This window comes from Lissotriton helveticus, chromosome 2_1 (assembly GCF_964261635.1).
Source record: "Lissotriton helveticus chromosome 2_1, aLisHel1.1, whole genome shotgun sequence".
NCBI classification, from domain to species: Eukaryota; Metazoa; Chordata; class Amphibia; order Caudata; family Salamandridae; genus Lissotriton; species Lissotriton helveticus.
Window position 1 is genome coordinate 1,791,692,501 of NC_136059.1, and position 24,246 is coordinate 1,791,716,746.

The 24,246-nt window shown below is 44.0% G+C and overlaps 1 protein-coding gene across 2 annotated transcripts in view; it reads right to left on the bottom strand.

The window, feature by feature from the left end:
• Positions 1–24,246, bottom strand: part of ZGRF1 (zinc finger GRF-type containing 1) — an 829,426-nt gene that overhangs the window by 433,147 nt on the left and 372,033 nt on the right. For both annotated transcript variants that reach the window (XM_078676730.1, XM_078676729.1), the window contains exons 9-10: positions 17,784–17,867; positions 7,628–7,813 (exon numbers count right to left, since the gene is read on the bottom strand). In XM_078676730.1, the coding sequence (XP_078532856.1) occupies positions 7,628–7,813; positions 17,784–17,867 (270 nt within the window). The remainder of the gene's footprint in view (positions 1–7,627; positions 7,814–17,783; positions 17,868–24,246) is intronic.

Here is a 24,246-nt window from a genome sequence, read left to right on the forward strand (position 1 = left end):
GGGGGAAAACATGAACTGCATTCCAGCAATTCACAGCGACCTACGAACCAATCTCCTGGACTTAAGGGGAGTAGGGGCAAGGTCCAAGGTCACACCAACAGGTCACCTCGGGAGGCTCTGGGGCATCCGAGTGCAGAGGTGTGTTTCAGCGTCGGGTGCCCAATGTTATCCTATGGGGGAAAACATGTACTGCATTGGGCACTTCATGGCGACTTACGGGACAAATCTCTTGGACTTAAAGTGAATATGGAGTAAAGTCCAAGGTTACACCAACTGGTCACTTCGGGAGGCTCTGGAGTGTTTGGGTGCTGACATGTGTTACAGCATTGGGTGTCCAATGTTAATCGATCCAGTGGGAAAGAGGTTGCAGGTTTGGACTGGGAAACCAGTCAGGCTGAACCAACAAGGGGACTCAGGTCTCATAATGCTCGTGGACACAGTTAGACCACTAGATTTAGGGGTGTTAGGGGAGTGTAGGGTAGACAGCAATGGGCTACTGACCCCTGGAGTCACTACGCCCCCTATATGACCACTTCCTGTGGGAATTAGGCATAACCCTGTCCCACAGTTCTTAAGTTTGCCATCAGAAAGCATGGTTTTGATTTTCATCTTCACTTCAAGTGGCTCACCTTAGGGGTGGACCTAGCCTGAAGGTCAACACATCTCTCCGACTACTAATTTTCCCATTTGTCCAGGTGCCAAATTTGCAGGCCGTCCTATTGGAGGGGGTGTAACCACCCTCTGCATGAGCAAACCTTGTTCCTGACCTCCTGAGAGCAAAGGCCCTCACCCCTGGAGGTTAGAAACTCATCTGTTGTGGCAGGCTACCTAGGGCCAGTCAGTCAGCACACTAGTAGTTGGTAGGTTTTCAGAGGGTACCTCTAAAGTGCCCTCTGTGTGCATGTATTATTATACATCACTGCAATCCGAGATGTTTGATTCCAAACTTCTCTAGTTTCAGTGAAGCCATCACTCGTTTTTGACCAGTGTCCAGCACATGCACTTAAAATGGCTTCCCTAGTCTCTTGTACTGGTAGTAATTGAACTGGCCAGCCCAGGGGCATATTTGTCCGTGCAGGCATCTCCACACATGCAATATAATGCACCCTGCCTTCAGGGGTGTAAGGCCTTCTTGTAAGGATGACGTACAAATATTACATGCAGTGTTAAGGAACATGGCACACAGGAAGATATGCTTCAGCTCTTGAGGAATCTCTTTAGTACGTATGGTACCACTTACTAGGGACTTACAGAGGTGATAGAGGCCTGGTCACTTGGGGATCAAATGACAGGTTATCTTGTTTTGGGGGAAAAACACTGGCACTGTGGACCTGTTTAGCACGAACCCAGTGCACTTCAGTCAAAGGTGCACCAAATATCAGGCAAAAAGTAGGGGACTAGTGCAACAAAAACCCAGTTTCCTACATAACCACGAACACTTCTCTTTGAGCCACTGTCACCGAGTGCTGTAGTATGTGGACTCTCTTTAGTATATTCAGTAAGTCATTTACGTCAATTTGCATTTTCTGACACCTGGTTGATCTCCACCTTGCAGTGCTTCTAGTTGGAGGGTTATTTTGCAAGTTATGATTATCAGTGGCTGTGCTTCGTAAACCAGGTTGAATCCGCTGACAGCGTTAACACTCCGAATAATGCACAACTGTATCTTGCATGGCAGCGCTGTACCCTTATATCTGGCCTGCCAAACAGGTTCTCGACCATCGACGTGCAGATTTTTTGCAACGCTTCCGTTGTCTTTACCTGCTTTACAGCGGCTGAAGTTGCACTTTAGTTACACAGGCATGAACTGTTGATTTCGTTCTTTCAACAGCGACACTCATGCATAGTCATTCTTCGGGCTACTTATCCCCTATATCGTCGCCACTTATAGCGTATTCCTCAACCTGGGTACCCTCCAATCACTATGCCACACACAGAGCTTGGGATTACATGCCTTTACTCTGCTGTGTGTAACTGCGTACTCAGCATTCTAAAACAAGCTTTCATGGCATTTCGCTCTGACGCTTACGTCACAGCTCTACGGAGTTCTTTAGGAGCCAAAAGGGTTCCGTCATAAAATATCACCAAGACACTACAACTATATTTTTGTCAGACGATATTTAGGTCATGATATCCTGGTACCATATGTATTAGGGAGAAAGGGTAGGGTAGGGAAGGGTGGAGGGTGTGTGAGCGTGTACACATGGGCACATATGCACGACGATAGTGCAGCCAGGACATAATAATTATTCAGTGTGTGTGCTTGTGTGTGAAAGATCTATTGAAAGGATGCTATTACAGTGAGCCAGAAAACTGCATAGTCCCACCTTAAAGATGTAGCAAGTATTGTTTTACAGATAATGAAGTTCTTTATAAGTCATTTAATGAGAGCCAACTAGGCTTGTCTACGAGGAGCTCGCCAACACAGGCCTGGCTGCTGGGTGTGCGAGAGAAATAAAAAATTACTCTTAAAAAAATTTTGAAGAATGAAACTCCAAATGTCACAGAGCATAACATAAGGCATAATGTAGTAAGCTATCACTTTAATTCATGTCATGTTGTTTTTAGAATGTTTTACTGATGCTTGGTTACCTTAGAATGTCTTATGGGCATTCTTGGGATGGAGTCTGTTAGAGCCAGTTGACTTTCACACTGGCTCTCTTTCATTGCAATCTCAATAAATTATCTCAAGACAATCAACTGTTTCAAGGTCAATTACTACATTTTATTGGCGACGAGGATGGGATACAAACCCATGCGTGCATAGCACAATGGATTAGTTCACCATCTTTCAGCGTTTGTTCCACAACGCGCACAACGTATCAGGGCGTCAGCGTCAGTGTGTCACGGCGTACAAAACGTCACAAGTACAAAGCTCACTCACGAGGGCCATTTTGAAGAGCTTAAAGCTTTTGTTTCCATAACAACCAAGCAGCTCGGAGCACCTTCATTTGTCCTTTCACCAAGAAGCTACTGAAGCTTTTATTATGAAAATCTTCACCTTTGTCTGTTCACTGAAGTTGTGGTAACATTTCAGAGCGGATTCGTTTCTTAATTCGTTTTATTCTTCGCTGATCCGCACAGCTTGTGGAGTGAAGGAATGTTTATATTTTCATTTAATTGCCACGTTATTTGTATTTTCATCCACAGAGACTTTTGCATTTATACACGTTATTTGTTTCTCATAAACCTCTATTTTTAATACGTTGTGGCACTTTGTTGACCTTGTCATTAGTAGTTTCCTTTCATTTTACGATTGTATATTCTTTCTGTTAGCCATGTGCACCTTGCAGTCAGTCAATCCACCTCCTTCTTTTCTAGACACTCCTGGTGAGCCTGCCATTAGGTGGAAAGTGTGGCATGATGCCTTTGAAACATATTTAGGGGCTATTGGTGCATCCAGGTTTGCTGCTGAAAGAAAAAAATACCTATTACTACATTCTTTGGGGTTTGAAGGTAGGTCAGTATTTAAACATCTTCCTGACCTTTCTGAAGTAGATCCTCCCTTAAATGATGCTTATTTGGAAACTGTACAGAAACTTAAATTACGGTTTGACAAACAGCCGAGCCTCATGGTCCTTAGGCATACATTTTTTTAAAAGAAAACAGATAGATGGTGAAGACGTTGATTCCTATATATCTGCTTTGAGGAAATTAGCTGGAGACTGTAGATTTGAAAACTTTTCAGACCAACTTATCAGAGACCAATTTGCATGTCATTGTAAAGAGAAAAGCATCTGACAAAAATTACTCTCTTTGGGTGACCCTTCATTGGATGAAACTATAAAGATTGCTAAGAGTATCGAAATTTCTTTGGTTTCCTTGAAGGAATTGGAGGAAAAGATTATTGAACCAGTTAATGCTATCAATTTAAATTCTTCTTCCAAATCATCTAAGAAACCAGTTAGAGCTAGTTTTACTGTTCCTGTGAAGTCATTTAAACCTTTTAAGCCTAATAATTTAGATGCTAATACCTGTATAAGATGTGGTAATGTGTCTCATCCTAAATATTCTCGTTGTCCAGCTTCCAATGTCACATGTAATTATTGTAAAAAGGTTGGACATGTTGCTAAAGTCTGTGTCAAATTAAAGGGGCAAAGGCAAAAGAGTTTTAAAAAACCCACTGTTTGTATAATTGATTCAGATTCTTCTTCTGATGGGGAGGTTGTTTCTGTTGTTACCGAAGATGTTGTTGTGGGAGATCCTAAAGATTGTGTGGATCCCATAGCTGATATTCAAATTGGTTCCAAATGCGTTAAACTTTTAGTAGATTCTGGGGCAAAAGTAACTATGATAACGGAAAAACTTTTCAACGAAACATGGGAAGGTACGCAACCTCTTCTTCCTCCTCACCGTGCACCAGTGTCTTATGAAGGCCGGAAGATTGATCTTCTGGGTTATTTTGAAGATGAATTGTGCTTCAAAGGGAGGAGGATAAGGGGCAAAATGTATGTAGCTGTCAAGGGTCTTGATATCTTGGGCTGGTTCCATCAAGGTTTATTCAAGATGATTTTGAGGCCTGGTGCCAAAGACCAAATTCTAGTTGTTGATTGTGCTGATGAAGTTTTGTCTCTTCAAAAGGATTTTCCTTCTGTTTTTAGTGGGGAACTAGGAAAAATAAAGGGGTTTAAGCACAAGATAATTGTCAAGGATGGTTCTTTTCCAGTTAAGCACAAACTAAGGGGTGTGCCCTATAGTGTAAGGCAGGATTTAGACAAAGAATTGCAACAGCTCTGTGAGAAAGGTGTTATCGAGCCTTGAGTCATCCCCTTGGCTCAGTCCTTTAGTCGTAGCCAGAAAAAGGGACGGTCAACTTCGTGTATGTGTAGATTTAAGGTCAGTAAACAAAGAGATTTGGGTTGACTCACATCCTTTGCCTAAGATCCAAGATCTCTTTGCTTCTACGAAGGGTGCTAAGATTTTTACTAAGCTTGATCTGGCCAGTGCTTATCACCAGATCGAGATACACCCGGACTCACGTCATCTTACCGCTTTTGTCTCTCCTCTGGGAACGTTTCAATATCGACGTATGCCGTTTGGATTGGCATCTGCTGCGTCAGTATTTCAGCGTGTTATGTCTAACATTCTCAGTGGAGTAGATGGAGTTTTGGTTTTCCAAGATGATGTACTTATTTTTGCAAAGGATTCTTGTTCACATGACAAGATCTTGCATAAAGTGTTGGGTCTTTCTCAAGAACATGGGGTTGTTCTTAAGGTAGAAAAATTTAATTTTTTTTGTACTGAAGTAGAATATTTAGGGCATATTCTCACCCAAGATGGAATCAAGCCGAGACCAGGACTTTTGGAGGCTCTCTCTAATGCTGCTACTCCCACAGATAAAACAGGTGTGAAGTCTCTTTTGGGTCTCTGTGAATACTATTCAAGATTTATACCACATTATGCCACCATTGTTCGCCCCATCAGCAATTTGTTAAAGAAGGGAAGTAAATTTGTGTGGTGTGAGGAATGTGTTTCTGCTTTTAAGAAGGTTAAAGACAGTCTGAGTGTAAGTCTATTTTGAAGCCTTTTGATCCTAGCTTACCGTGTTGTTTGACGGTTGATGCAAGTCAAGTGGGTTTGGGTGCCACTTTGACTCAGGTAGAGGATGGTGTTGAAAGGACAACTGGTTTTGCTTCAGGAGTTTTGCGTGCTCCCGAATTACAATATTCGGTCATAGAGAAGGAACTTTTAGCGTGTGCGTGGGCCATTGATAAATTTCGTTCTTATGTGTGGGGTAAACGATTTTTATTACAAATGGGTCACAAGCCTCTTGTAAACATCTTGAGTGGGACAATAACTAAATGTTCTACTCCCAGGATTATGCGCATGGTGAGCAGGTTGTTACAATATCATTTTGATGTTAAGCATATTTCTGGTGGCAGGAACGGGAGAGCAGATTTCTTTTCACGGTTTCCTTCTCCAAACTCACATGATGATGATGTTTCATATGCTGATCTTGTTGATGAGGACTGTGAGGATTGTCTTGTTGCTAGTGTTGATATCCCTGAACTTAAATTTTGTTCTGAGGAGGAGTGGATGCAAGCTTTTGCTAATGATTCTATTCTTCAAGAAGTATGTAATTTTATCAGGTCTGGCTAGCCAAGAGAGAAAGTTCTTTCACTTTCTCTTCAACCTTTTTCTAAAGTTGAGGACGAGTTGTCTGTGGAGGATGATATTCTTTTACGCAATGAAAAACTAGTTCCTCCACAAGTTTTTAGGAAAGGTATTATAATCAGGGCTCATGAGGGACATTTAGGGTGTTCATTTACCAAACGTCGCATTCATGATACTTTTTGGTGGCCGGGTATGGATGCTGAGGTTGATGAGTTTGTTTTGGATTGTAGTATCTGTAAATCTTCTGACAAATCTCTCAAAACTTGTGTTCCTCCACTAATTCCTGTGGAATGTCCTGATCATCCTTGGCAAAAAGTGGGAGTTGATGTGATGGGACCTTATATGACTCTCAGTGGTGGTGCTAGGTTTATTTTAGTGATGATTGAATAAGCTGTTATTGATTTCTTGAGTGAAGTGTGGTGCAGGGAAGGTTTTCCAGAAATTCTTGTTTCTGATAATGGGAAACAGTTTATTTCTAAGGAGTTGGAAGATTTTTTTGTCTACTTCTGGGGTCAAACACAGTAAGAGTTCTCTCTATTACCCTCAAGGAAATGGACTTGTGGAGAGAATGAATAGAGGGGTTGGCGATTGCGTGAGATGGGCAAAGGATAGGAATTGTGATATTGCCAAATCTCTTAGCAGCATGTTTTGGTTCTATAGAACTACGCCTCATTCCTCCACAAAAGTATCTCCTTTTGAATTGATGAGGGGAAGAAAACTCAATACTTCTTTTCGACCAGGTTGGATGTCAAAGTGGGTTAAAAATGAATCTGATGTGGAGAAGTTGATGTCTTTTGTAAAGAAAAGTGCCTCTATTACTCAAGAGAAACAAAAATCAACTGTTGACATTAAGAAAGGGGCAACATTCTGCACTTTAAACGTTGGGGATTGTGTCAGAATTAGGAAATCTACCCATGTCAATAAAGGGGAGAGTAAATTCAGTCCTCCTGTAAAGGTTCTCAAGATAGTTGGGAATGCTGTTAAAGTTGAAGGAGGGTTTTGGAGGAACTTGAGTAAAGTTGCTAAAGTTAATTGTTCTGTCCAGTAGCAACCTGGTAAGAGTAATTATCAGTCTGCTCCTAATATTGTCTTTAGGAAGAGTTCTCGCTCAATTGTTAAGCCTCTTAGATATAGAGAATAAGCCTTTTAGATATAGAGATTAAATACTGATTTTGTGCATGTTTGGGGGTGGGTATGCTATGTACTTTGTATATATTTATTGTTGTTTTTTTATAGGATTTGCATTGTTTTTCTTAAGGTTTATTGAGAAGGGAAGGTAATGTAGTAAGCTATCACTTTAATTCATGTCATGTTGTTTTTAGAATGTTTTACTGATGCTTGGTTACCTTAGAATGTCTTATGTGCATTCTTGGGATGGAGTCTGTTAGAGCCAGTTGACTTTCACACTGGCTCTCTTTCCATGTAATCTCAATAAATTATCTCAAGACAATCAACTGTTTCAAGCTCAATTACTACACACTCCTACCTGAAAAAATATATTTTTTGAGTTTACCTGCACTAAAAAGTTCCTCGTGTATCTGCCGGACAATTCTGGTGTCATAAAATGATGGCCCGCTGTAAAGTTACTCTGCTGAGAGTTCTCAACCTGCTGGTTACATCTTTGATGCAGGGTGGAATCCCTGACCATTTCGACACTGGAAGCAGACCCATTTACTTTGTACCCCTGAAACTCAACTTGCTGCAGTTTCAAAAGTGAAAACAGAAAGAAAGATTATTTATTTTTTAATTGATGGCTTACATTATATTATGCTATATTATATTATATTGTTTCTTACATTATACTAGAATTATGTTGCTTTTTTAAAAGAATAAACATTTGGGGGCTTTTCAGAAAGCCATTTAGGAGTCTGTACGTAATACCTTTGTGAATTGACCTCATTCATTTTCTAAACTTCATGTAATAAGAGAGTTTAGTAACATAGCTGTTGGACCTGGCATCATTGGCATGGGTCTCCCTTCCCCTGTGACTCTTCCTGTCTTGTATGAGGACTGATGTAGATGTACTGGGCGCTGTGCCACTGCTAATCAGTGCCACAGCGCGAATGCTCCATGTATATAAATGACTGTGTGACTAAGGATAACTCTAATGCTTACATCTGCATAGCCTGTTTGTTAAGGATTACTTTCTATCACCCTATCCGGCCCTAGGAACCCGATAGGAACTTCGAGTTTGGTATGTTTATGCTCAGCAATAGCTAATTAACATTATATAATGGCCAGGGCATAAACCAAAATCCCTATTGTACAGCATAAAATAGGAAAATATTTCACCTGATTTGGAATCCCAAAAAATGTATGAAGGAATCCCCAATTCAAATATAATAACCAATTAAAAATAAAGGCATTAGGCACTGTGGACGATACACTGGTAATCAAAATATGCTAGACCTTCGGTGTGTTGCGATACTCAGGCCCATAAAGAGAATAGACTCGATATAACTTCCTTCCCTGTTTACCCCACTGTGAAGAAATCCGAAATGTACGCCGGTTAGTGCTGGGCAGAGGATGCTCAGAAATCTCTTATTAAAAGACGAGATAAAAACTTTCGAACAATGTAAAAAGGAATTCAAAACAGGAGGGAATGGTTGAATGAGGTATTGGCAACTGCAGCATTAGACACTCTTTCCACTTAACAGAGATGAGGCTATTCAACCACTCAATGACTGGGAGCAACTCTTTCCTAACTATAAATGTCCTGTGGCCTTATGTGATGTATTCGAGAACTAATGAAATAGGTCCCAGTGTACAAAGACCACACACTAGGCACAGGCAAACTATTGTCCGCTGCGAAATCTAAGGGCCAACATATCCTCCACGTGTACAAAACAGAGAATCTCTTTAAAGATATATGAGACTATGCCCATGATATTGAGACTGGTGGAACAATTAGACTCTTAGTAGATGAAGACATAAGGTATAAAACGTAAGACAGCTGAAATGTATAGTACCATGGAACTACCTTGATTGATATCCTGCTACCCACTGGAAAGTTCTGAGTTTAGGTGTTTTTAGGTAGAAGCCTACCTGACTGCACAGCTGTCTGGTTTGATAACGACATCTTGGGGACTCTTGGAAAGCTTCCCTGTGAATGCATTCCACTCATTTCTGACAATTGACTTTGTGGATTGTAACTCACATTTCCTTGCTTTCTACTTTCTAGCTTAATTTGTTGTGTGCTGTCCAGCTTGAGTTTGTCCCTCTTATTGTCCATTCCTTACTGTATCCTTCCGGGTGCACCCTTTTTGTAAATGGGCCTTTAAATCTTGTTCTTATCTGGTCACATTTGCTGTGCTTTCAAAGACAGATGTCAAATGTCAGGTTCTGTCTTCCAAGAAGCTTTTTGTTTACTTTTCTTTCTCTGACTTCAAAGGGAGAGGATTTATGTGATAATCATGCTGGCTACTGAGGGTAGTTTTGGTACTTCTGAGGTGTGGTGGAAATAAATATTTTAATATGATCAAAACACCTCAATACACTGGGTGATGACATTGCCATACATTATAGTTTGTGTGGTGTATACTTTTATCAGCAAAACTGTATACTTGTGCAAAAGTAATGGTCATTTCAATTGAAGATGTGTTGTATGTAATGGAAGAGAGCTACCACACAACGAACACTCCAACTTACCCCTTTCCACTCTACTCTGCACTACTCTACACCACTGTGCTCTACACCATTGTACTCTAGGTCACTGCACGGTATGTCACTGTTCTACTCTGCACCACTGGAGTCTACCCCAATACACTCTATGCCTCTCTACTATACATCACTGCACTCTACAGACTACTCTACAACACTGCACCCTCTGCGACTGAACTCTATACCACTCTACTCTTCGCCACTAAAATAAATGCCACTGCATTCTATGCCACCGCACCCCTCTATGCCAATGCACTCTACTCTATGCTACTGCACTCTGTCCTGCACCACTCCACTTTGCAACACTGCACTCCCTGCCCCTGAACTTTAGGTGGACTAAAGGCCACTGCACTCTACTCTGCGCCACTAAACTCTCTACCTCTCTGCGCCACTGCACTTTATACCAATCCACTCTAAGATGCTCTAATATACTCTGCACCACTGCACTCTAGTTCACTGCACTCTATTCTATGCCACTTCAGTCTATGCTACTTTACTCTACGCCAATGCTCTCTATCCCACAATGCTCTACTACGCACCACTGCACTTTACATCACTCCAGTCTACGCAACTGTACTGTCAACATTCTACTCTGCAACACTGCACTCTGCCAGTGCACTCTACCCCAATGCATTCTACTCTGTACCACTCCATTCAATGCCAATCCACTTCACACCACTCTAATCTACTCTACACCACTGCACTCTAAGCAACACCATTCTACCCTGCACCATTCCTCTCTGTACCACTCTACACCAATGATCTCTACTCTAACCACTGCACTCTAAGCCAATGCACTCTAGATTACTTTACTTAAAACCAATGCACTCTACACCAATCTACTCTGCATCACTGCACTCTACAACACTGTACTCTACATCACTCTATGCCACTTCACTCTACACCATTGTACTCTAAATCACTGCACTGTATGCCACTGTTCTACTCTGCACCACGGTACTCTACCTCAATACACTTTATGCCACTGTACTATACACCACTGCACTTTACAACAGACTACTCTGCAACACTGCGCCCCTGCCACTGAACTCCATGCCCCTCTACTCTGTGCCACAGCAATAAATTGCACTGCCCCACTCTATGCAATTCTACGCAAATGCACTCTACGCCTCAGCACTATATTCCAACGTACTCTACTCTGCATCACTTCACTCTACTCTGCACCACTAAACTCTATACCTCTCTACTTCACTCTATGCCAATGCATTCCACACCGCTGCACTTTATGCCAATCCACTCTAAGCTGCTCTAATCTACTTTTCACCACAGCAGTCTAGACATTGCACACTGCACTCTACTCTATGCCACTGCACTCTACACCACTTCACTGTACTCTGAAACAAACTCCTTTATGTCACTGCACTCTACTCCAGTCTGTGCTATTCCACTCAATGCCACTGCAATCTACCCTGTGCCACTCCACTCCACTCTTATATCACTCTACATCACTTTACTCAAAACCAATATTCTACGGCACTGCTCCCAACACCACTTTACTCTGCACCACCCTACGCCACTATACTCTACACCACTGCATTATACCACGCTCTAATCTGCAACACTGCAGTTTCCCTGCCACTGTACTCCACACCACTCAATGCCCCGGCACTCTATGCTACTGCACCACTCTACTGTATGCCAAAAGCACTCTACGCCACTGCACTCTTATGCTACTGCCCTCTACGCAACTTTACTCCACACCTCTCTACTCTGCACCACTTTAATCTATGTCAATGCACTCTACTCTAAACCACCCTACTCTAAGTCAGTGCAATGCACAGCACACCACTATTCTATGCCACTCTACTCTACCCTGCATCATTCCACTCTACAGCGCTTCACTCTACTCTGAAACAATCTACTTTATGCCACTGCACTCTATTCTACTGCACACCATGCTACACCCATCCAAACCACTGTACTCTACTCTGCACCGCTCTACCCCGTTGTGCTCTAAACAATTGCAATCTACTCCAAATTACTACATTGCTTACTCAAAACCAAAGCACTATACGCCACTGCACTCTACGAGAACTACTCTGCACCACTGCACTCTACACCGCTATACTCTAATCTGGAACACTCTACTCCACGGCACTGCACTCTTCACACTGCATGCTACACCATCCTACACTGCTGCGCTATGTCACTGCACTCAGCGCCACACTACTCTACTTTGCATCACCGTACTGTATGCCACTGCTCTCTACAGCACTCAACTCTGCAACACTTCTCTATGCCAATGCACTCTACGAAAATACACTCTACAACACTCTACTATGCAAGACTGCACTCTCCACCACTCAACTCTTTGCCACTGCAGTCTTAGCCACACTAATGGACTCTGCACCCCTGAACTCCACACAGCTTCACTCTACACCGCTAAATTCTACACAACTCTACTCCATCCAGCCCCACTCCACACTACGCCACTGCAATCTACGCTGTGCCACTCCAGATACTCTACTTCCTTCATGACATTCCACAACACTCTATGCTACTCCATGACACTCCACATCATTCCACACTACTCAACTCTACTCTACACCATTTCACGCCACTCCATAACACTCCAATGTTAAAAACTAATAAAATGTATTTGAAAGAAAAATAAAGGTATTTTGCTGGATCAATAATATTAATTTGTCAGACTTCTATCAACATTTGTTAGAAATTTTCAGCTACATGAGTATTATCATCTACAATATGTATACTAGTATGGTAAATTAGAACTTGTACCTAAATTGCTGTCTACTGCAGTGGTTCACACTTTAACAAGGACAGTTCCTCATCTCACGCCCTGGATCAACTTCCCCCTCAATTGACCAAGGACATGAAGCTCGTCCTAGCTCTGCTATGGTGCAAGATCATCAACAGCTCACTGAGCTCAGGAGTCATTCCAGATTGCCTCAAAGTTGGCCAAGTCACGCCACTACTGAAAAAGACTGGGCTAGACACTGATGATCTTAATAACTTCAGACCGGTATCAAACTTACCCCTTCTGTCAAAGATCCTGGAAACATGTACTTCCTCAGCTAACCAAACACCTGGACAACATCAATCTCCTAGACCCCCACCAATCTGGCACAGAAAGGGCTGCAGCACCAAAACTGCAATCCTTAATGTCAGAGACGATCTTCACAAATCACTGGACTCGGACCAATGCTGTCTTCTCATCCTCCTTGACCTATCGGTTGCATTCGATACAGTCAATCACAAATTTCTCATCAAGACTCTACAAGAAAGGGCAGGTCTAGAAAAGACAGTACTCCACTGGTTCTCATCCTTTCTCCAACACCGCTCAGAAAGAATAAAAATTCAAAACTTCGAGTCCGACCTCCACCCTGTTAACAGGGGTGTTCCACAAGGATCAGTGCTCTCCCCTCAACTTTTCAACATCTACATCTAACCCCTTACCTTCCTACTCAGGAAATCTAACATTTCTTTTCACCTATATGCGGATGACACACAACTCTACCTGGAAACCTCCTCCATTGCTGACATCCAGAGACTCAACGCCACGCTCAGGGAGGTACAAATCTGGCTTTCAAACAATCACCTAAAACTTAACCAAGAGAAAACGGAAATACTCCTCATCTCCAATAAAGACAAGAACCCACAAATCGCGGAATGGCTCAAAGCTATCGATGCCCTCAAAGGCAACCTCATCCTGGCGGATTCAGTAAAATCCCTAGGTATCACCTTAGACCCCAAACTAAACATGAAAAAACATATCTCAAAATCCGCAAAAAGCCCCTTCCTCAATCTGAAATTACTGTACAAAATTAAACCCTTCCTCCCACCCAAAGACCTTCAACAAGCCACCCAAGCACTAGTGCTCTCCAGAATTGATTAAGGATTGCAGCCCTGACTGGGACATCAAAATCTCACCTCGCCCCCTCTGAAAACAACGTTAAATGCAGCAGCCAGAATGGTCACTGGTACTAAGAAATTTGATCACATCTCCCCTGCACTCAAAGAACTCAAATGGCTCCCAATTGAGTTGAGAGCCAGCTTCAGAACAGCCTGCCTCACCCATAAAGCCCTGCACACAGGCAAACCGGAATACCTTGCTGCCAAACTCAAAAAGGCCGGCCAGTCCAGAAACCTCAGGAGCTCCAACACTCTGCTACTTATCTCAATGAAATCTCGTAAGCAGAAAAACGTGACAAAATCGTTTGCCGGAAATGCCCCGAAAATCTGGAACTCCATCCCCCCTCACATCAGAACGATACCCTCATTTCCCAAATTAAAAAATCTGCTCAAAAACCTCTTCCTCGACAGCTCTCGAACGAACCGATAGAAGCCAAGGATGCTGCACTCCAGCCTGCACTCTCTTTAACGTTATACTTTGACCAGTGACACTGATTCAGATCAAGAAAATCTCTCGGGACTCTCATCCGATGTGATCAATGCAACCTTTGGGGGGGCGCCCTGTGTAAACTTCATCCTCCTTGCCCGCCCGCGCAATTGCGCCTTTGTTCGCCTATTCTCGGCCTGATCCGCATGGTTGACTTTAATCTGTACTGCATACTTGCTCCTAATTAACTTGTTGTAAAGTGCTCTGTTACCCTCGGGTCCAGCTAGCGCTATATAAAACTCCTAAAATAAACTTTGGTGCCTCGAAGGGATTTACCTGGATTTCTTTCCTCTCACCCTCGGTTCAGATAAGACACCAAATGTATCCAAAATCTCCATTGTTGGAGTCAAATCAACATTTGAGTCATGACTATAAAGAAAGATAGAAAGGTATAATCTGCAAGTTATGAAATATTATGCTGAATACCTACCATGTTAAGCCCCTTGACAAATCCTTTCTGCCTATCACCACTCAATAGCTCCAGTGCGAGAGTGGGTAACCATGTCAGGTTAGCTGTTTCCATTGGCCACTGGTGGAAGATGATCCTCCTCATTTAGGCTCTCACTCTCATTCTAGTGTACATCATAAGCCACGCAATCAAGTCTGGTACAAACTTCAGAATGTCTAAAGCCTCATACAGTTGGAGCACTAGCTATTAAGTGCATCAACATCTGTAGTTTACGAGCGGCCCTCCTTCCTGGGATGAAGCCTGTCTTGCTCTGGATGAACTAAAACTATTAGGGCTGCAAACATTTAAGTCATCAACATGTTCCTACAATTCAGCAGGTAAGTCATCAGAGCAATGGTTTTGTTTTCTAGCTATTAGGCAAACACTAATTTGCCTTCAGCTAGAGCAAAAGGCATTTCCATGGACGCATTCTACACAGGTGATAGGCTGGGAAGGACTATTGTACCAGAAAATCTGACAAATGATCCATGCATAGTGCTTCACAAAAATTGCATTAATCCTAAAATGAGTTAAGAAGCCTATACCTGTTCTCCCTTTAAATGCTGTTAACAATTGACTTCACGTTCAAGATTAGCACCACAGCCAACTTCTCCCAGGGCAGAATCCTCGTATACAGACAACCAGGACCCTGCAAAAATGTTGCCATTGTCATCATGCACCTCGTCACACCCCTCATCATCAATGCCAACACTTTCATCCTCTTCCTTAATTTTCACCCAGAAGATCAGACCGACCCACACTTAACGGCCTGCTAGAAAACCCTGAAAAGCTTAGCCTCACCCAGCACATTACTGAACCCACCCACATCACCAGACACCCACCGAACACAATCTTCAACTTAATCAGAAACATCACCATCGACAATCCAGAAACTAGGACCCATCACCACAGACATACCACCAACGAAACAACCCGCCACAGCTGGAAAAACACCACAGAAAAGGAATGGACTTCAATCCTCTCTGTGCACTGGCCCGAGCACACCACCAACTTTGCAAAAGCTGCCAAGAACCTCAACTGCTGGATCATCGCATGTGCCGAACTCCTGGCTTTTTTTTAGCACAACCGAAAATTAAGAGTCTGACGACAGGCCATCAGCTACAAGGAGGAACGCAGGCTAATGAAACACCACTGCAAGAAACTGGAGTGCAAATGGAGAACAAGCCATGACACCACAGATAAAGACATCTTCAAATCAGCCCTTAGACTCTACCACCAGCAAATAAGAAACACCAAGCACATAGCTCTTGCAGATTGCATCTAAGCTGCACAAATAGCAGCAAGAAACTTCGCCATCATGAACGCTTTCACCGAGCCTCCTGCTACCTGCAGCAATATCAGCCCCTCACAAGATCTTTGCAACAACTTCTCTGGATTCTTCTGTTACAAACTCACAACCACATACAGCAACCTAAATCAGACCCCATCACCATCGCAACTCAACTGCCCAACAGGGCTAAAGAACAAACCCTAATGTTGTGTCCTACCATCATCACTGTTGAAATCTCTGCTACCAAGAACAACATCCTCTTGGTGGCCCCATTTGACCATTGCCCCCACCATGATTTCACCAAAGGACACCTACCAATCAGCAAAGCACTAACATCCATCTTCAACGCCTCCATCGACTCAGGCACATTCCCACACACCTGGAAACAAGCCACCATTGCGTGCCTGCTCAAGACACAATCCGATGACTAGCCATGCTGTCCAACTTCAGAGCAATCTCCCTCCTATCATACCCAACAAAGTTTTAGAGAAACAAATCAAAACAACCGACAACTCACCAACCACCTCAGCAACCTCTGGCTCCTTGACGCCACAAGTCTGGATTCAGGCCCAACTACAGTACAGAAATAGCACTCAGCGATGTCACATTCACAGGATTCTTGACAGAGGAGACATGGCAGCCCTCAGTCTGCTGGACCTCTCTACAGCATTTGGAATGGTCTCACACCCCAACCTCATCAAGAGCCTGCACAAGATTGGGTTCCAAGGACCTGTTCTCCGCTGGTTCTGTTCCTTATTAATGGATAGAACACAAGCAGTCAGCTTGGCACCTAACTCCCCGGAAGCATGCACACTCATCTGCGGAATGGTTCAAGGTTCATCGCTCAGCCCAACCCTCTTCAGCGGATACATGATCCCTCAAGCCAATGTCATCCGTGCAAACAACATCAGCATCCTCTCCTATGCAGATGACAAGCAACACATACTCTCCCTCGCAGACAAGGCCCATTTATTGCGCTACACAAGTCAACCCCAACCTACCTGAACAGCTGCATCTCCATCCACCAACCACCCAGACACCTCTGCTCCAGAGGACTACAACACGCACACATCCCATGCTTAAACAGACCAGATCTGGAGGACAGGCGTTCTCTTACTGCGCTCCTAAAGCATGGAACAGCCTCCCACTCCACTTCAGAGCCTCCTCCGCTCTTCTTGAATTCCGTAAGAAGCTGAAGACCTGGTTTTTCAATTATCCAAATTACCAAAGGTGGGGCTAGGCACATATACCTGCTCAGTGCCAGGATACCAACGCGGGTGATGGTATGCTTCACAAATACATATATCATAAACCCAAACAAGGGTGAAAACGATCCGGGGTTACTTGTGTTGCGGTTCAGAGAGCACCTGGCCTGACAGTTCAGTTGTGTTAGGTCACGTGCGTGACCTGCACCTGTGTAGTGCATGGCCTCAGAGCGCACTGATCACAGAAGGAGCGATTCTGTGCACCGTGACCCCCTAGGCCCCAATCACTCCCCAAATCTGATAATTAAAGGCCATGAATGGCCGTACCTTGCTGTCATCTCCTCTGTTGCCAACAGCTCATCTGTCACCGAAATCCCGTGCAAAACATCACAGGAAGATGTACTCAGGCGCGATTAACCTGCCATATTGGACACAATGCCATTAAAGGCTGCGTCCTGACTAGTAGCCACGCTAGGCTTCAAGCTTCGGCAGGAGATCCCGCTGTTTATAGAGAATTTGGAACCTCCTCCCCGCATCCTGTTGTTTTGCCTTGGGCAGCCCTTTTCTTGGATCCCTCCTCACTCCTTGTTTCTGCCCTTACATTCCAACACCCTGATCCTGCCCTCCTTTCCCCCCACCGCGCTTCCATTCTGGTCTAGCCAGTTCCCTGACTCACTTACTTACCTGACTGCACTTTGGATGGCCTCTGTCATCATTACTGGGACTCCGTGAGATTCTGGCATCATATCCATTGGAGTGTAACTTAGCCTGAAAGAGAAAAATACATTAAATCAGCAAAAACTGAATAATGAGATATCCTCCAAAAGAAAGACATTCATTGCACATCAAGGCAGTGCACTAAGATTGTGGCTCCATCTATTAATCTCTCAGGCATTACCAACTCACTCATGCGCTATAGATGGAATAACATTTGAAAGAGTTCTAGCCCTGAATGCAGACTATGGACTCATACCTTACTATTCCAGGATTGGGATCTATTAAAAACGATATCCTTCCTTCCTGGGTTGAATTTACAAGTGCCTCTATAGTGCATAGATTACTTGACTACCCTGGGTGAATTGTGGTCCGAGATAAAGGGGAAGGAATCAGGTATTAGTTCTGCCTGTTTCTTGTACGTCACTTCTAATGGGGTACTTGTATTTCCTTTTCAGGTAATCACTAGTATGGATTTCCATCTGAGGTGCGGGTCTGCTTTGGTATCAACCCTGAAAGCATCATCTTCTCTTCTCCGTTTTATCCTTCCCATTTCCTTAACCACCTATTCCCTCTGGGCACAGTCATTGGCACTTGTTATAACTCTGTGCTAGGGATTGTTCCTTGGAGTTACTGGGAGGACCATCTTACTTCCCGCAGTTTTGAGACTTCAGGTGAGAGGACACTTGACAGGTTGGACTGTTTCCACTGTAGCCAGGTCAAGACAGATTTGCATATTGCTGAGTCCAAACTGAGGTGGCATGGTGTGCAAAATAACAATGGACTGAGATGCGGCCGGAGAAATTGCCAGTGGCTGAGATTAATTGAAGCATTCCATCCATCACATTTTTATATGCTTTATTGTCACATCCTAAGTGGGCCGGGTATGCAGAGGCGTGGGTCCCATGCACATTGTGCCACAGGAACCAAGCTATACCTGCATGATGAGCCCTGATGAGGGCAAAACTGGTCCTGGGTTGCTGGTGTTCCGGCTTAGGAATGACTTGGTCTGTCAGTTCGGGGCTGGACTGTTCCGACTGGAGCAGGGTCAAGAATGATTTGCATATGGCTGGGTTCAAACTGAGGTGGCATGGTGTGCAAGATAATGATGGACTGGGATGCGGCCTGAGTGAATACCAGTGACTTCGATTAATTCAAGCATTCAATCCAACACTTTTTGTATACTTAAGCTTTGAAGTAAGTTACACTCCACATACGGCCAATTACTTGTGCAGTCTTACAGAAATCAATGGAGGAGGAGACCAACACTGTCAACACGTTGCGGGGGGGATGTTGTTCTGCATCAAAATTATTTTGTTATTCTTATAATTTTAATCTCTTTAAAGAAATGTAATTTCTGGCACAAATCAGGTATTGTAGCAAGAATTAGGCAAGGCTTCATTCGCAATCAACCTACCCATTAACGCAAGGGGAGGTGAACAACCAGGACTTCACCATATCCATCAAGAGGTGAAATTCACTACAACATCCACCAATGACCACAAACTGCCAACAGAAGCGTGGCTCAATGGTTAGAGCGGCAGACCCTGATGCAGAGGTCTGGCCCGGGACCAGGGTTCAATTCCCGCCTCGGCGGCTCTTGGACTCAAATTTCCCCGGACCTGATAATTCTCGCCTCGGTGCCTAGACTAATCATGGGTCCCACTCTGTGACTCTGGGCAATAGCTTGCTTAATCTCCACAACGTCCCCAGCAGCGCTTGGATGCCTGGCTTCACCTTGGGGGTGTCCAGGAGTGGACATTTCACAGGAAAGCCAGGATGGGTTCCACAGCGGTATGAATACAGCGCTACGAGGCCTCCGGGTAGAAGTGCGCTATATAAATACTATACATTTACTTATAAATAGTATACATTTACACATAGGCAGGTAAGCCACAAGGAAATCATCTATTCCCCATTTTAATGAATACCTTTGCTGCCTTGCCCCTGACTTTGAATAACAATTACTTGAGAAGAGAGAAAAAGTACAGACAGAGGATCAACATCTTTGGGATGTCTAGGGAAGTAGTAATTGCTTGATACTGCTTCTCACTTGAAGTGATTTGTTTTTTAATTGTTCTTTATTAGTATAAATCAAGACAAATAGTAATTCAACAGTTCATTTCTTCAATGCTCAGTTCAGAGAGATAGACCAATTGACTAGAATAGCAGCTGGTTGGACAAGGCAGCTTTAACATCAACAATCATATCCATGTCAGGGCTTGGCAAAAAGCATGCACTGCTATTTAGAGGAGCTGTTGTGCAGGCACATACATGTAAAGGTGAGTGGAAGGGCACAACAGCGTGCACCAGTGTGTAGTTTATGGGCCAGACTGAATCAGTGATTATATATGGCACCATGCAGTATGCAAGAGTATTAGATCATGTCCTGATTGTCTTTTGGGCTGTTTGTCACTGGATGAGGTGGCCAGTGCCAGGGGAGTAGAATTCCACCTCCCTATTGCACCTAATGCCATTGTCCTCCGCCAGAGCCCGCTTAGATAATTTTGTTTTACAGACTTCAACCAAAAGGAGAGCTTGGGATCGCTACGAAACGCAAAGTCCCTTTTCGTGAGAGCCATCGCTAAGTCAATGTCACTGTTTTGGTGTATCGCTTGTCAGTCAGCGACAGAAAGTCTAGCTCACAATGCACGCCAAGGTCATAGGATACAGATTTGCTAAACCTGCAAATCATCTTGGGCAGCTGTGTCACACATTAGGGGTGTGTGGTATGTGATGCACAAAACTGAACTGCAGCAACTTAAGACGTGTACGCTTGGATACCTTAGCTACATGATGGAGAAAGGCTAACCAGTAACTGACTGATCGCTCCAGTTGATGGTCACTGCCCCATTTGGGTCTGAGGTCCAATCGATCTGCCTACCCCACTCAGAGTGCTTTGTAAAAACTTGTTAATCTATGGCGATGGTGCCCCATGTTAGCAATGTGTGAAAAGTGCCATCTGTTTCCAATTTGTCGTCTAACTTATTCCTGGTAGCAATTCCTTATGGAGGGCTGCATGTATCAGGAACTGCCCAGTGTGCAAATCATAATCCTATCTGATATCTGCAGATGTCCTAAGAGTTCCCAAGTCATAAAACTGTCCCACAGAGAATATGGTGGCCTTTATCCAGAGCGGCCTGTCAGCGTTCTTCCCTGCCTTCCTAAATCTGGGCAGGCACCACAGTGGCAAGTCCGGTGAATACACTGCCTGCGGTGTGGTCTTCTGAAGGTACCTGAACTAGCAGAATTAAACCACCCGGAAGAGGGTAGGAGCTGCAGTGGTGTTGGGAAATCTCCCTATTGTCGTTCTAAAATGATTGCATCCATCAGTCAGTGGCTCATGAATTCTACTTGCAGTGACGCATTAGGGGCAATACAAGTCATGGCCTATTGAACTTGTGCTGCGAGGTAGTAGGTCTCGAAATCAGGCGCTCCGAGGTTCCCACTGTCGATGAGAAGGAACCATTTCTCAAGAGCTACCCTACGCACACCCAAACTCCATACCAATTCTGTTAAGAGGCTATTGAGACCACAAAAAATGGCCTATGTAATATTAACGGAAAGTAAGAGAAGAGGTACAAGAAATGTGGCGAAACCATTTTTGAGAGGGCCATGTGCTTCAGAGGCGAGAAACATATTTATTTCCAGAATTCTGATCAGGCCTGGAGGAACCCAGGGCTCAGTCCTTATTTATAGGTAGGTAGGTAGGGTGGTGCGTGTTGTGTGCGTGTCTCTCCCCCTCCCAGGTTCGTCTCCATGCATCGATCAAACAACAGTCCAGCACTAATTCGTCCACCATATTCTGTGCCAGCACTCTAGGTAAAGGTTGAATGAGATATCTCTTTTGCAATGTCAACACTCATTTAAAGTCCGCCCCAATCAAGAATGGCTTAAAGGGGGTGGGGTTAATGTGGAGGCCAAATGCAGGTGTGTGACTTTACCAGGGTTAGAAGAGTAAAGACCAAGAAGTGTACTTTCTTGCCACCTAGCAATCCTTCAGCATAAACATACCTCCCTTCCGCATCAACTTGTTGTTCTTCTTACAAGAAGAGGAGCCACTGCCCTACTCATATCAGAATGACCCTGGCGTAGGCGGAATAACTACTTTAAACCAACTGGATTTTCCACCAATGGATGAATCTCTGACATTCAGTCCTTGTCAGGTGTGTTTCCTGCAAAATTACGATGTGAAAGTTCAGTTTCTTCATAAAGTATGCATCTTGGGTATTTTAGCTATCTCTTGTAGCCCGCTGACATTTAATGTGAAAATGATACATATTATGTAGGGCCATAAGTAAAAGAGGTTGCAGATGCGATGGTCTGATTCCTATAGCGAACCACCCTCTCTATACTGCACCAACTGCCAGTCTGTTTCCGCTAGCCAAAAAATACTTGTTGAAGTGAGATCCCCTGTGTGAAATGCAAGCTGTGACCTGAATCTTCCAATGAGTTGGCATGCTTAACATTGTCCAGGACAACGACTGATACGGCTAGCCAAAGCACAAACACAGCACTAAGGGAGCAGCAGTGTTCCTCATGCTCTTGTCTAGAGGAAGAATAAAGGATTTATTGATGTCTCACTTGAGTAGAGTATTGCATAGCACCAATAAAAAGTTATGAGTCCCTTTATGTCCACAGCTCTTCCCCAACAATACCACTGTACCAAGGGGCTCATTCCTAATGCAGAGCTCCACGCTGACCCCTATCCAATGTGGTTACAAATACTTTGACCTGGATGCATCCCTCTAGAAATGTGCCAACAACTTCCTAGCCACAGTCCCCAATGCACACAACACAAACTGCAGGCTGGTGGCAGCCACCTTCAGCACAACCACCATGAACCTGACAGTTGAATCCTGTGCAGTTGTTGTATACAGGCCCGCTGCACTGGGCCCAGATGCTCCTGTGCCTGGGCTCCAAATCACTGCAGTCAGTGCAGCCTGCTTTACTTCATGGTGTTCCATGGGATGCCACATGTCCATCTAAGCCCAGAAAGTGACCTTATGTCCACAGTCCCTGTTGGCAGGGTGCCTCATAGGGCAGGCATGGGGTTCATCGGGTTCGGGCCACAGGTAGCTGATGCTGCTGTGCCACTCCCTATTTTGTCTCCATTCTCCAGGGCCTGCAAGGGGATCGGATGTTGGCAGACGTTGACGGTGCCAGCCACGTGCTCGCTTAAACTGCAGCCTCTATATCTTACCCTGTTGTTCATACCCCCACTTGAAGTGAATCCTTGACATGGTTGCATTCTGGAAGCAGAGGCTTACTTCACCTGAACTTGTCAAAATACGGACTACTGATTTTTCTAGAGGGTCAGCAGGGACACAGTGGGCAGCTCAAAGGCAAGTCACTTACAGTGTGTATGCAGGCACTGGAATGCATCATCAACCAAGTGCACCAGTTTATCACCATACCACAGCTACTGGCAGAAAGTCAACGGGTAGCAAGGGAATTACATTTTATTGCCCACTTTCATCAGGGATTGGGTGCCACTGATTAAAACAAAGTATCACTTTAGACACCCCGCCAAAGGGAGCCGCATTTCTGCAACAGACACCACAGCACTTTATTAATGATTAAGCAGTCTGTAACGTCAGGGTCTTCTTCATTGATGTGTATCCTGTTTTCCAAGCTGCACACAAAACAGATATATGCTTCTGAAAATCTGTTCTTGCAAGCCAGTTTACTGGGGTTTTCAGAATTATGCGACTACTAGATAAGTTTAACTAACTCATATGGGGATAGCACGTAAATCTAGGGAATGGCTTCACAAACACAATCACTCATAACTTCACCCCATCACAATACACTTACATAACACTGACATTGAATTCATACATGTGTAGAATGCCTGCTACATTCTCAAGGAAATTACATCATGGCAAACCTCACGCCTTTGTTGCAGGTAATGACAGGTATATGTTATCTCCCCATCTCCTTACGCGCTTTGAACATCCAACCACACAGGCTCAACATGTGCAACCAAGCACACACCAGTTTATGAGCCATCATTGAGCATACTTTTGTCATCCTTGTTTCAGATGTCTTGACCAAATAGGGGATGCTCCTGTATTCCCTAAAAGTAGTGAGCTAAGTATTGTAATCTTTTTAATTTTGCAAAACATTGTCAGGCAATGTGGTGTACATGTAGACCTTACCATAAACTATGGCCCATCCTGCGTCCTGGGTGGGACATGGAACAGAGGTCAGGGTCTTCAGCTGCATGACTGAATGGGGACTTTACACTGCACCTGAGCAGCAAGTTTAGTTGCTGCATCACTGTGCTTAGACTGTGTTCAGCGAATGATGACTATGGTGGACTATGATACTGACCACATATACCATCCTGACACACCACTGCTGCACTACCACAATATAACATCCAACCTTGCAAGTCTCATTGCAATCTTCAACCACAAACACATCACTC